This window comes from Nelusetta ayraudi, unplaced genomic scaffold (genome assembly GCF_046127955.1).
Source record: "Nelusetta ayraudi isolate G7.1 ecotype Tasmania unplaced genomic scaffold, CSIRO-AGI_Nayr_v1 ptg000190l, whole genome shotgun sequence".
Classification (NCBI taxonomy): Eukaryota; Metazoa; Chordata; class Actinopteri; order Tetraodontiformes; family Monacanthidae; genus Nelusetta; species Nelusetta ayraudi.
Window position 1 is genome coordinate 366,252 of NW_027466239.1, and position 12,750 is coordinate 379,001.

The 12,750-nt window shown below is 43.6% G+C and overlaps 1 protein-coding gene across 1 annotated transcript; it reads right to left on the minus strand.

Annotated features, from left to right (window-relative positions):
* Positions 1 to 1,149: 1,149 nt before the first annotated feature.
* On the minus strand, positions 1,150 to 12,545 carry cunh5orf22 (chromosome unknown C5orf22 homolog). Its single transcript, XM_076015435.1, has 10 exons — positions 12,452 to 12,545; positions 12,160 to 12,305; positions 11,170 to 11,319; positions 9,270 to 9,391; positions 5,847 to 6,139; positions 3,780 to 3,842; positions 2,915 to 3,036; positions 2,447 to 2,513; positions 1,714 to 1,853; positions 1,150 to 1,518 (listed from the first exon to the last, which is right to left on the minus strand). Exons 1-10 carry the CDS (start codon positions 12,518 to 12,520, stop codon positions 1,344 to 1,346), a joined length of 1,347 nt encoding a protein of 448 aa, XP_075871550.1. The 5' UTR covers positions 12,521 to 12,545; the 3' UTR covers positions 1,150 to 1,343.
* Positions 12,546 to 12,750: the final 205 nt, after the last annotated feature.

Below are 12,750 nucleotides of genomic sequence, written 5' to 3' on the forward strand. Positions count from 1 at the left end.
CCAGGGTGTTTAGCTCTTAGAACCACCCAGAAGCCTCCAGAACCACCAGGGCGTTTAGCTCTTAGAACCACCAGGGTGTTTAGCTCTTAGAACCCTCCAGAACCACCAGGGTGTTTAGCTCTTAGAACCACCCAGAACCCTCCAGAACCACCAGGGTGTTTAGCTCTTTACTGAAATGACTCTTAAACACTGACAACATGGAGGAAGTCCAGCTGTTTGATAACTGACTGACTATTAATATCATTTCTTCAAGCTCTGGGGGGGCGGATTAAAAAAGCTGAACGGGCCGCATGCGGCCCCTGGACCATGGTTTGCACCACCTGCTAAAGTGCCACTTGTTAATTAGTTGACTTGAATATTTAGAGCATCCTGAGAATATTTGTACTCAATATAATAACTGATCCTTCAATCCCTAGGCAGCGACGGTGATGAAACACTGCACTGCCCCCTGCTGGTTGGCTGGTGTATTAGACGCAGCTGAGGAATGAGGATCTGTATGTGAAACAGCTCCAAGTGTTCTCCATCTGTTGTCCATTTAGAACAGGTTGCATGTGGCTCAGCTGCAGCAACTCGTCTCCACCACAGTTCTTCATCACACTAGCAAATAATCAGAATCAAAGTAAATCTTTCTAGATTGATTTTTCATTTGAAAATGATTGACCTCAACCCATGGGAGAGGATGAGGGCCAGAAGAGGAAGAAAAATATTACATGAAGGAGATTTTTTTGTTCCTTTTGCAGTTTTTGAGTTGAAATTTCCAGAGTAAAGTCAGAGTAAAGAGGAAACTGACGGAAATGGAAGCGGAGCCTTTCAATTTTATCCTCCACATTTCCACTTTAATCTCAAAATTTTGACTTTCATCGCAACTTCATTCACGAAATTTCCACTTTAATCATGAAAATTTGGCTGAATTCTCAAAAATTCTTGGATTTTCGACTTTAATCACAACATTTCAACTTCAATCTCAAGATGTCAACTCTATTTCACATTATTCTTGAAATTTCAACTCTACTCTTGGTTTTATTTGCAAAGCTTTAGAACTTCATTCTTGAAATGGAAACTTGGAAAAAGATTCTTCCTTAATATATATTTTTTTCTCCTCTTGTGGCACTAATTCTCTTCCATAACAACCAGATTATAAATCAGTAATCACGATCATTTATTTCTTGTTTACAGATGTAAACAGTTCTTCTTTTTTTTTTTTTTTTTTTTTACCTAAACAGAGGACAAAGCATCACTACGGCAAAAAACAAATCATAAATTAGATCCAACAGTGAAGCTCAGGCTGTCTAAATTCCCTGACGTCGTGATGTTTTCAGGTGGGAGTCTGGTGCTGATCTTCCTCAAACACCACACGATGTGCTACCAGCCACGGCCTGGCAGTCCTGAGTGTCAGCACCGCTGCTGTCATAGTCTTTGTGCAGGTCCAGGGGCCCATATAGGATCTGCAGTGCAGCCAGAACTCTGTTCTGGATGAGATCCACCTGCTCCACCGGGCAGTACTCGTCCAGGCTGGACCTGAAAAACACCAGACATCCGTGTGAGCGGCCAGCTGAGCCGATTGTGTTGGGCAGGAGGTGACAAACAGCAGGGGTCCTGGCAGGAAAATCAGTTTTCAAAGCTACAAAAAGTTCCTGAGAGTCTTGCTTTGAGCTCAGGAGTGCTTTGACAATGCTTCCAATGCTTCCAATGCTTCCAATATCTGGGGTCTACCTGGACATCGTGACCAGGGTTGGCTTTGGCAGCGCTCTCAGGAAGAGCTGAACGGCTGAGATGAGCGTCTCGATCTCCCGGTCGGTGCTGATGTGGTGAGGCAGCTCGGCAGAGTCGCAGGTCAACCCGGCCTGATGCACCTGGACCAGAGGAGATGAAGAAGAGCAGAGGATGGAGCAGCAGCAGCAGGAGGGGGGGAAGGGAGGGGGGCAATGTTGTGATGCTGCCACTTCACACATCTTGCTGTGGATTGTTGCAGAAAGGTGTTTCAGATGGTAGGAAAAATAATCTAATTTGTTTTGCCAGATATGTGAAAGTATCGCTATTGGCTATTATACGGAAGTGCATTGCTGCCATTCTAGAAGAAAAAAAAACAGGGCTCAGTTTCACGTCATAACGTGAAAAGTCAACTCTATTCTCAATTTCATTGACAACATTTCGACTTTATTCTTGAAATTCCAACTCTACTCTCGATTTTATTCACGAAACTTCAACTTCATTCTTAAAAGTGTCCACGAAAATCACACATTTTCAACTTTAATCTCAAAAGTTCGATTTTATTCATGAAATTTCAAATTTATTCTTGAAATGGAAACTTGAAAAAAAAATCATCCTTAATTTTAGTTTTTTTTCTAGGTAGAGTATTGTTTTGAAATTTTCCATTTTCAAACGATGTTTTTTTTTTGTTTATTTTTTTTTAATTGTCAGTTGACTCAGAGAACAATGTTCTTACCATTTCGTAGTCAGGCTGCGGGTTCCTGGCCTTGAGCATGGACACCAGCGGGGCTACAGGAGCCATGCTGGAGACACAGGTGGGGCACAAAGACAAAGACAGCGACGACTCAGCGACAATCAAAACACTGAGTGCAGCTGTGGACGCACCGGGACACCGGCGCACATCCAGGAATGTGTTGTGTCTGGGAGAAAAGCCGCCGCTGTCACAGCGCTGCAGGGGTGTTGTTCACCCGGTGTGTGTGTGTGTGTGTGTGTGTGTGTGTGTGTGTGTTCACACTCCAGCATTGTGTTGTGAAACGACAACGGTGACAGAGAACATCTGGAGCTCCGGTGGCTTTACATAAGTCCTGGTGTGTGTAGAGGAGCTCAGCTGACTCCATTCACCAGTGGTTTTTGAGTGTTCAATCTACCCGACATGTTTAATAAAGTGTTGTCAGCTGAGTGGGCGGCGGCTGCAGCAGCTCACCCCGGGTTGCGGGCCCAGCGCGTCACCGTCTCGGCTCCGTCGTCCTCCAGCAGGTCAGCGAAAGCTGCTTCCAGGTCCTCCAGCTGATGGGTTCTCCGGTCCACACAGTCGAGCAGCTCTTCCTGGACGCACACACACACACACACACACACACACACACACACACACACACACACACACACACACACACACACACGCAACAACAACCATTTGAAACGTCACACTTTGAAATGACTCAGAGCTTCTGGATGATTGAGGAGCCACGGTAGAGTTTGGAATGACAGCAATGCATAACGCAACCATTTAGAGCTAAAGTACAACAATAGCACAATAAGACTGTGTGATAACAGATAATAGCTGCGCTTCCATCGCCCCTACAGTTGTGCAAAACCTAAATATGGCAATAAAACCTGGTGATGGAACTCTGCAAACCGCAGTTGTACTTTGTGGAATTTTTTTTTAGAAACATTGCTTTTATTTTGCTTTTAAAACTGTGATGGAAACGCACGCAGCTGACGTTGGGGTATAAACCTACTCGTAGGCTCTGCCTGGCAAAAAGCACGCAGAGTGAATCAAATGAAAGTGCAATTGAGGAGAATATAATTGCATTGTGTTTTCTTCATATGATATTTGAATGAGTGCAATTGAAGCAAAGCAGTAGAAATGCTGCCATTAGAATGGAGGGAATGAGAACTAATAGCAGGGTCTACTGCTGAAAGCATTATCCTGGGTTCAGATTCAGATTCTCTGGAGACTCTGTGATAACTTGCAGCACATAAATCATTGTTTTGTGCAGCCCGACTCTTCACTCTTTAGATTCCTCTCAGTTTGCACGTGCAGCAAGGCGGTGGATGACGGCTCTGACCTCACTGGCGCCGGGTCCGGGTCCTCTGAAGCCGTACAGCTCTTTCAGGAGGCTGTATTCTTCCTGCACGTACACCACACACACAAAATATTGAGCAGCAGGGGTCAATACAAAAGGGCACCGAAATGTTTCTGCTCCTTCAAGGATTTCGATGATGAAAAACTGACCTTTGCAACTCTTTATTTATTTATTTATTTATTTATTTTTTGGCGTTACTTGCATCAGGCCAAACTAACACACCAAGCAGGGAAAATGACAACCGACAGAGTTCTGGATGGGCTGGATCCTTCCTTGTTATGGTGCTGATAGGATATAGAACTTAACACTAACATAACCCTAACTTAGCCCTAACTTAGCTCTAACTTAGCTCTAACTTAGCCCTAACTTAGCTCTAACTTAGCCCTAACTTAGCCCTAAATTTAGCCCTAACTTAGCTCTAATTTAGCTCTAACTTAGCACTAACTTAGCACTAACTTAACCCTAACCCTATCATGGGGCTGACAGGAGCAGCTAACCCTAACTTAACCCTAAGTTAACCCTAAGTTAACCCTAAGTTAACCCTGAGTTAACCCTAACCCTAACCCTATCATGGCGCTGACAGGAGCAGCTAACCCTAACTTAACCATAACTTAACCCTAAGTTAACCATAACTTAACCCTAAGTTAACCCTGAGTTAACCCTAACCCTAACCCTATCATGGGGCTGACAGGAGCAGCTAACCCTAACTTAACCATAACTTAACCCTAACTTTGCCCTAACTTAACCCTAAGTTAACCATAACTTAACCCTAAGTTAACCCTAAGTTAACCCTAACCCTAACCCCTATCATGGCGCTGACCTCAACGTTCTCCATCAGAGCAGCTGGTTGACTCAGTCCTGCCTCGGCAGACTCTTCATTTGAAAAGTGTGCAAGGTGTCACTGCCTGACAGCACCTAGCAACAGCAATAACAGGGTTGCAATTAAAAAGAGCTGCTTCCTGACTCGCAGGTGTTTGATGCTGTGATCTTACAATGGAAGCCACACGTCACGCAGATCAGATCACATCTAATAATAATTCAACCCAAATTACAGCGGTGAGCTGTGGTCACCGTGCGTTTAGACCAGCGGGGCGTGAACAGATGAGTGAGTCATCAGACGACTCACTCAACAGCCCACCCGAGTCACGACCACGACCAAAAAGCTCTGCAGTGATCAAACCAGGAGCCAAACTCCTGGTTTCTCACCAGGTTTTTAAGGTCCAGCTGTGGTTCTGATGATTCACAACCACTGTCAGCAATAACTGTGGAAGGGACTCTTGTGTCGTCACAGCCCCAACACACCATCCACTGTATTAATTCCAGAGTCCATCCTGCTGTGAGCAGTATTCACTATGACTGCAGCTGAGCTCTGACTGAGCAGCTTTTTACTCTTTCATTTTCCCTCCCTTCCTCCTTGCCTGTTCTTCTACTCTCTCTCTCTCTCTCTCTCTCCCTCTCTCTCTCTCTCTCTCTCTCTCTCTCTCTCTCTCCTTTCCTTTGCTTGTTTTGATGATTGTGTACTGCCATTGTGCTGTGTTATGATACTAGTTGACCTCCTTTTAAAGGCACAGTGCCTCTAACAACTGGCAGGGGCACCAGCAGTGTCAACCATTGGCTACAATCACATCCCTGCAATGCAATGCGCTGCTGTACACTGCACACTGTCCTCTTGCAGAATAAATACATTGAATTGAATGCTGCATCAGCTTCCATCTGCCTGCTGGGTGCCTGTGACCACAGGCTTTCATTCCCGCTTCCATTTCTGGACGGGGATTTTCCTTCAAAGCCTCCGACAGACTGAGAACATTGTGGATGTGAATCACTTCCTGTTAAAGTGGCAGTGAGGACACACTCCTAACTCTTCCTGTTTGTCCTGACCATCGAGTCTCTCATTGTTAGAAAGCAGCTGCACATCAAACATTATGAGTCAGAAAATAACATCTGATTCCAAACATTTAGTTTTTTTTAAAAATCATTTTCTACTTCTTCTTGTGGTGCACATTTAAAAAGAGAGAACCCGTGTCCAATGTGGACTGGACCAGGACGTACCGGTGAGTAGAGCTCCTTGAAGGGGTTCTTACAGGAGAAGAAGTCCAGGTCGATGTCCAGCACGTACGGCTCCGTCTCACACAGCAGCGCAGACACCTTCCTCACCACGTAACTGGTGGATCCTTCCTCTTCATCACTCACCGCGCTGCTCGTCAGACTGCCAACCCCTGCTGGCTGCAGCCTGTCAGTGCAGGCGGAGCAACTGGCATCGCCAGCGCCAGTGTCCCGTGCTGTGCACGGCCTCTTGGAGCAGCGCGGCTGCGTGTCGTCATCCTCCTCTTCTTCCTGCTCTCCTGAGATGAAACAAGAGAAGAGGAGAGAAGAGGAGAGGAGAGGAGGAGTGGAGAGGAGAGCAGAGGAGGAGAAGAAAGGAGAGGAGAGGAGAGAGCAGAGGAGGAGAAGAAAGGAGAGGAGAGGAGAGAGGAGAGAAGAGGAGAGGAGGAAAAGAGAGGAGAGGAGAGATGAGAAGAGGTGAGGAGATGAGAGGAGGAAAGGAGAGGAGAGGAGAGGAGAGGAGAGGAGAGGAGAGGAGAGGAGAGGAGAGAAGAGAGGAGCAGAGGAGGAGAGGAGAGGAGAGGAGAGGAGAGGAGAGGAGAGAAGAGAGGAGCAGAGGAGGAGAGAAGAGAGGAGCAGAGGAGGAGAGGAGAGGAGCAGAGGAGGAGAGGAGAGGAGAGGAGAGGAGAGAAGAGAAGAGAGGAGCAGAGGAGGAGAGAAGAGAAGAGAAGAGAAGAGAAGAGAAGAGGAGAGGAGACACACCAGCAGTCAACAGTTTTGACACACGAGCTTCTTGTTTATCTTGACTGCTTTCTACACTGTAGATACACTGTAGACATCAAACATATGAGCAAGGTATGTGGATTCATGTTCCAAAAGAAAAAAAAAAACAATGTTAAATAAATGTTAAATATAAAATATAAAATTTGTTGGAGTTATTTCACACATTTTAGTTGAATCCAGATGTGTTCATTCCAAGTGTTGATGCCTTGAGTGACAACCTGCAATGTCAACAGTCATGACAATGGAAGAAAAACTCGGGGCTGTAATTTGCCCAGGCTTGTACCACACACTGGACATTTAAAGTCCCCACCAGCACTTGACTCCGGCCTTTTCTATCCTCAAACTCTCCTCCTCTCCTCTTGGGTTTTTGACATGCAAGATTTGATGGAAACTGTTGCGAGGCTACAAGCAGCTCAGGGTGTTTGCTGGAGAACTGGAAGAACCTGGAAGTCGCAGCAGAGATGTAATCAAGTGCAATAAAGCAAAGCCCTCTAACTGCTGTTTGCATGCTGCCTGGAATGAAAGGGGGGAGGAGCAACCCACCCAACTCTTTGGTGTGAAGTGAGCTTTTTCCAACGGATGCCTAATTAAGCACGAAAAACACTCAACGCGTGCATCTGGCTTTTCAAATGCTGCGAGACAAAAACTAGCACGTCAATATTTTGCAGCTCCAAGCCGGCGTCTGTCACACGGAGGCCTGCATTTGCCAGCTAATTTCTCCCGGTGATCACAGTGAGCGCCTTGAAAGCAGCTGCACCACAATTTAGCCACTCCAGTCCCAATGACACTGTCACATTTGGTACCCAGAGACGAATCAATCACTTAAGTGTTGCTGCTGCTGCTGCTGATGATGATGCTGCTGGCAGTAAACAGCGCTGCCTCTGCCTGCAGGAAGGTCCTGATGGCCACCACCTCCACAGGAGAACCAGCAGGTTCCTCCGGACGTGGCTGGGTCTGACCTGGAAGCCTGAGCAGCATCGCCCTCTACAGGAACGACAACGTGCATAGTTCCCCGGCAAGCTCAGGAGGGGGGGAGGGAGATGTTGCTGTTTCCTCTTCAACATCTCCAGTTCTACTCCACCAGGAGTGGTCGGACTCTCTGACTGGTGGTGAGCCACCTTGAAGGAGGAGCCAGTCTACCATGGGATATGGAGAAGCTTCAATGTGTGTGTGTGTGTGTGTGTGTGCTGCATGTGCTACTGTAGCCACCAGCCTTCGCTGGTCTTCCTGCCTCTACACTCTCCCTCTGGGTCCTGGTTCTGCCAGATGACCTTGCAACCCTCTTTTGAGAGTCGAAATCCCTTCAAATTTTCCAGCTTTTAAAAATGCAGTTTTTCTCTGGCCAGTGTTGCTCAGTGCTGAGTGGCGCAAAAAAGGTTTTAAGACTCCCTTCAAATTTTACTCAATTATTGTCATTAAATATTTGCCAGAGATGTTTTTTTTTGTGTTTCAGAAGGTTTGCCAGCACCAGAGGGCACACAAACCAACTGAAATGACTCTGTTGTTTGTTGTTTATAAGACAAAACAAGGGAGCTCAGTAGTTGTCGTGCTCTGGCTGCTGCTGAAGTGGACGGAGCAGCGTGGGTGTTGGTGACTTGGAGACGACACACTGATTCTTAGGACAACACCATACATCATCTCAGATGCATGAGGTGTCCGGAAACTTTTTTCCACCACTTTAACGCTGTTAAATAAAGGCAAATTGTACTGAAATCAACTGAAACTGAGACCATTGTGCAACTGTATAATTCCAACAGGTCTCACCTGTGCAGACCTGTGGCAATATGTATTATCATCCCATACTTGCACTTTACAACAGCAACATTCATTTGCACTGTGTACTGTATGTACTAGTATTTCTAAGTAAGTGGCTGCTATTAGAGCCACCAGATTAGAAACACTACAAACATATTTTGAGAATATTTAATAGAGTTATTATCATTATAATTATCATACTGACAATTTTGACGAAACAACTGGGAATGAATTCACGCAGCTTCAAAAGTTCATTGGATCAGTTTGACAATATTCTTCCACGTGTGATTAAAACTATATCTATATATATTTTTTTTTAATAATGAAGTCCATTTTCAATATATTTATATTTCAGCAGCTGGACACACAAACTGCTGCTCGTCAGCTCGTCTGCCGTGACAATCAAGATTCACAATGGCAGGTGTGTGTTGGGAGAACAGTTGTGTTATTTAATTGGGAACCAAATCCAAGCAGCGTCAATGTCTCAGCAATCGCAGTACTGTGCAGGAGGAGAATTTAGGGGAAAAAAAAAAAAGCAAACAAACTTTGGTAATTTCAGCGCTTTACCAGCAAACTCCCTCCATCACCCTGCTGCGCTTCCTTTGCTGAAATGTCTGCTTTTAATGACAACTTACTTTGAGGTGTTTTTCTTCTGCTAATCCAGCTGTTTGAAGATTTCTATTAGGCTGAGTTAATTTACAAATGGGACTTTTCATCATTTCCTTCCACTCGGCTCAATCAGCAGACAGCGTGAGGCCGTCAGTGGGGAAGCGTAGCGTGCACACGACCGGCCAAGTGGGAAAAACATCCCTCCAGCAGAGCTCAATCATCCAGGGCAAGAAACAGTTGAGGTCGGACATCAAAGTGATTCAACCCCCCCACCCAACACACCTGCTGGAGGTCCCACAGCGTTGACCTTGACCACGCTCAGCCGCAGAGGCTTGCAGTTTTCTAGCTGCTCCTCCGACACATACAGGCCGTCACTGAGGAAGTAGTTGTCTGAGCTGGTGACCCTGCAGAGAACCACCCACAGACACAAACAAGTCAAATTCTCCATCGGCCCAAAAGAGACCAGACAGAAAAATGAAAAACAAAAACAAAAAAACTCTTGTACCACCGACTGTTTTTAATTACTGGAGTTTATAGGACTTCTAGCCAGTTGAAAAAGCTTCAGAAAGTCAGATTTTCTACACTAGCAGTCAGACAGTGTGGACTCAGCCAATGAACTGAATGTCTTTTCTTTCATTTTCGTGACTGTTGACACTGCAGTGTCCCACTGAAGGCATCAAAACTACGTATGAACGCACAGGGAATCATGGAGGAAACAATGACAGAGTCAAATAACTCAAACACCTTTTATATTGAAATTCTTCCACATAGCCACCTTTCATAAAAAGCATGTTTAGGGTTATTGAAGGTGTTTTTCTTTACTGCATAATTCCATATATATTGCTCATATATTTGATGTCTTCAGTGTCTATCTGCAGTGGAGAAAGTTGGAAATATATAAAAAAAAAAAAAGATTTCCTGAGGTGAGTCCAAACTTCTGACTGCGAGTGTCACTGGAGGAGTGATAACAGCAGGTAGGTAACAGCTGACAAAGAGAAGTTCCTGCCTGGCAAGTCGCTGTCTGTGACAGTACGAGAGTCTGTGTCCTGATAGTGGACGGTTACCTCACACCAAGTCTTAGAAATACTCTGAGGACGTTTCTTCTGCTGGAAGCTGATCTGAACAAACTACAGACATTGTTTGACAGTATTGTCTCTGCACCTACTGCCCCTGGATGCTCCTGGATGCTTCCTCTCTTCTGTTTAGCATTAGCAAGGTGACACCGTCAGTGTGTGCACAGATCCAGAGACGGTGGCACAACTTTGTACTTCTGGAGGAGTGTGTTGTTTTTGACACGGTTTACAATTAAACACTTGTGGGTGAAATCAGAATACTAATAAAACACAAAATAACACATTTGCAATTCCTCCTACTCACCATGAAAAAGGTCTCTACTACTTCCAGATGGAATAAATTCATTTTGCTGGTTTGCGTCCAAAAAACCCAAAGTTTATTTGATCAAAAATAACAATAATAAAACTTACAGAATTTACAAAATAAGAGTTTCTCTCTCTCAGCCTGCCGAGGCTGTTGTGTGTCTCTTCCCGCCTCCCCAACCTGCTCCATCCTCGGAACCACTTGCACCCCATAATCTAAAACTACAGCTTCAGCACAGCAATGTGAAAAAACAGGAACAAAAGCTGTCCATGTAAAAATGCGTTGCCATTTTTCGTAATTTGTGCATTAGTTGGCATGCCGGCAATGCAAAAAGACATGTGAAAGAATTAAAAAGGTCAGTTTTTTTCACTAAAGGACCCATTTTAAAGTTTGTTTTTAGTTCTGTGGTTTCAGGGGACAATTCCACTTTTTATAATAAAACAATAAAATAATAATTAATTTTATTTATATTGCACTTTACACAAAGAAATCTCAAAGTGCTACAAGATGATAGAATATAGACTCAGAACAAAGAGGCATAAAAGATGTAAAACCTGCTGTAAGGCATAATTATTAAAAAAAAACAACAACAACAACACACAACCCGAGCAATGAGACATGAAACTGTAATAATGTAAAGCATATTTAGTAAAAAAAACAAAAAAATAAAACATAACACAATGGCAATTATTATATATTTTATTATTCTAAATGTGAATTTACATGATGTTGTCAACAGCTCGGTGTCAGCTGCTGAAGTGCAGAAGAACCAAAGGCAAAGTGTGGTGAGATCTGAACATCCTACCTGATGGTTGTCGTGGAGGCGTCTCTCCCCACCACCATCTTGTGCTCCCCCTCGGTGATTTGCTGGGCCCAGTGCGGGTGCAGCCACGCTACACAGGACACGTGACCAGCATACACCATGGGCATGATCCAGTTCTCTATACTCAACTCACTGGAAACAAACATACAGACACGGTCAGGACTCGGATACAGGGACTTTCTCTCATCTACTGCTTCCTGTGGTTTCACGCCATTCACAATACGGCTTTAATCACAGATGTGAGTGAAGCAGGATACTGCTGGAGTGACAATTTTCTTTTCTTTTCTTTTTTTTTTAAAAATGATTTTAATTTGACCTCAATGTACTCTCTTTTTTATTATCTACACCCAACAAAAAATATGTGTTTTTTTTCAAGATATACAAGAGAGAGTGAAAGTGCTTGACTGGATCAAGAATTTCACAGAACGTAAACTGAAAAGTATTGTTTTATTTTCTTGTTTTATTAATTTGTAATTGCAACACATGTTAACATTGGGACAGGACTGGAGAAGTTCTGCTTATTTCTAATGCATTTTGTATATATGTATATATATATGTATATATGTATATATATATATATATATATATATATATATATATATATATGTATATATATATATATAAAATTATTTATTTTTTTTAAAGGAGGGAAAGAAATGTTAATTTATATTGTCACTATTTGTTTTAATAACGTGTTTATTTGTATCTGACATTGTCTAAAATAAAGTTTCCAAAAAGAAAAACCCAAAAACAAACAAACAAAAACCTTATAATTAACAAAGGCATCTTTTCAAGGTGTTTTATTCTTTCAGACGTTCAGGGTTTGGACTCTCTGATATAACCTACATACAGTTTGTCACAATGTTTTTTTTTTTTTTTTAATTCGCAATGTCATTGGTTTCAGAAATTGACCAATTTACAAAGACTTTATTTGACAATAGTCGACTATCTGACGAAACAAACAAAAATTACCCGAGTAGTTTTTCTTTATCGAAGACGGTGTCGGCACACATGTTGACCGGGATGAGCAGATCCGGATGCGAGTCCAAATGAACCATCTTAATGTTTTTCATCGGAAGATGTCTCGTCGCAATGGCTCGATAGATGTGAGACACCACCTGGAGAAAGTTTTCACACACATGAAATCAAACAAAACCTCACGTTGTTGTTGTTGTTGTTGTTGTTGTTGTTTTTATTCGGCGAAGACCATCAAGGCGCAACAACACTCATTTCCATCTCACAGGTTTTAATGAGGAAGACTTACATCGTGGTGGTCTTCTACTATCCACACCGGCAGCTCCTTGTACAACCTTTTTAACGGCGCGGAACTCATTGTGAGGAGGAATGAATTAATTCGCTCACTCTTCGTCGATTAAAGCTGCGTCATTCTGAAATCACGAGCACCGAGCAACGGAGCAACACAATGGCAAGTATTTAACACGCATTTGTTCTGTGCTAAATAAAGTCACGGCTGTCAGTCAAAAAGAGTATTTGTACTGCCATACACGATGCCGCTTCCAACCGGAAATGACGTTTATTTTGATTTGTTTTTTTTAATGTCCG

Excerpts from the sequence above, each read along its gene's own strand:
- cunh5orf22 (XM_076015435.1), bottom strand. The coding sequence starts at position 12,520 with ATGAGTTCCGCGCCGTTAAAAAGGTTGTACAAGGAGCTGCCGGTGTGG. Across the intron at positions 11,320-12,159 it reads GATAAAGAAAAACTACTCGG|TGAGTTGAGTATAGAGAACT; the intron begins GTAATTTTTGTT and ends GTTTGTTTCCAG. Across the intron at positions 1,854-2,446 it reads CGCAGCCTGACTACGAAATG|GTGCATCAGGCCGGGTTGAC; the intron begins GTAAGAACATTG and ends CCTCTGGTCCAG.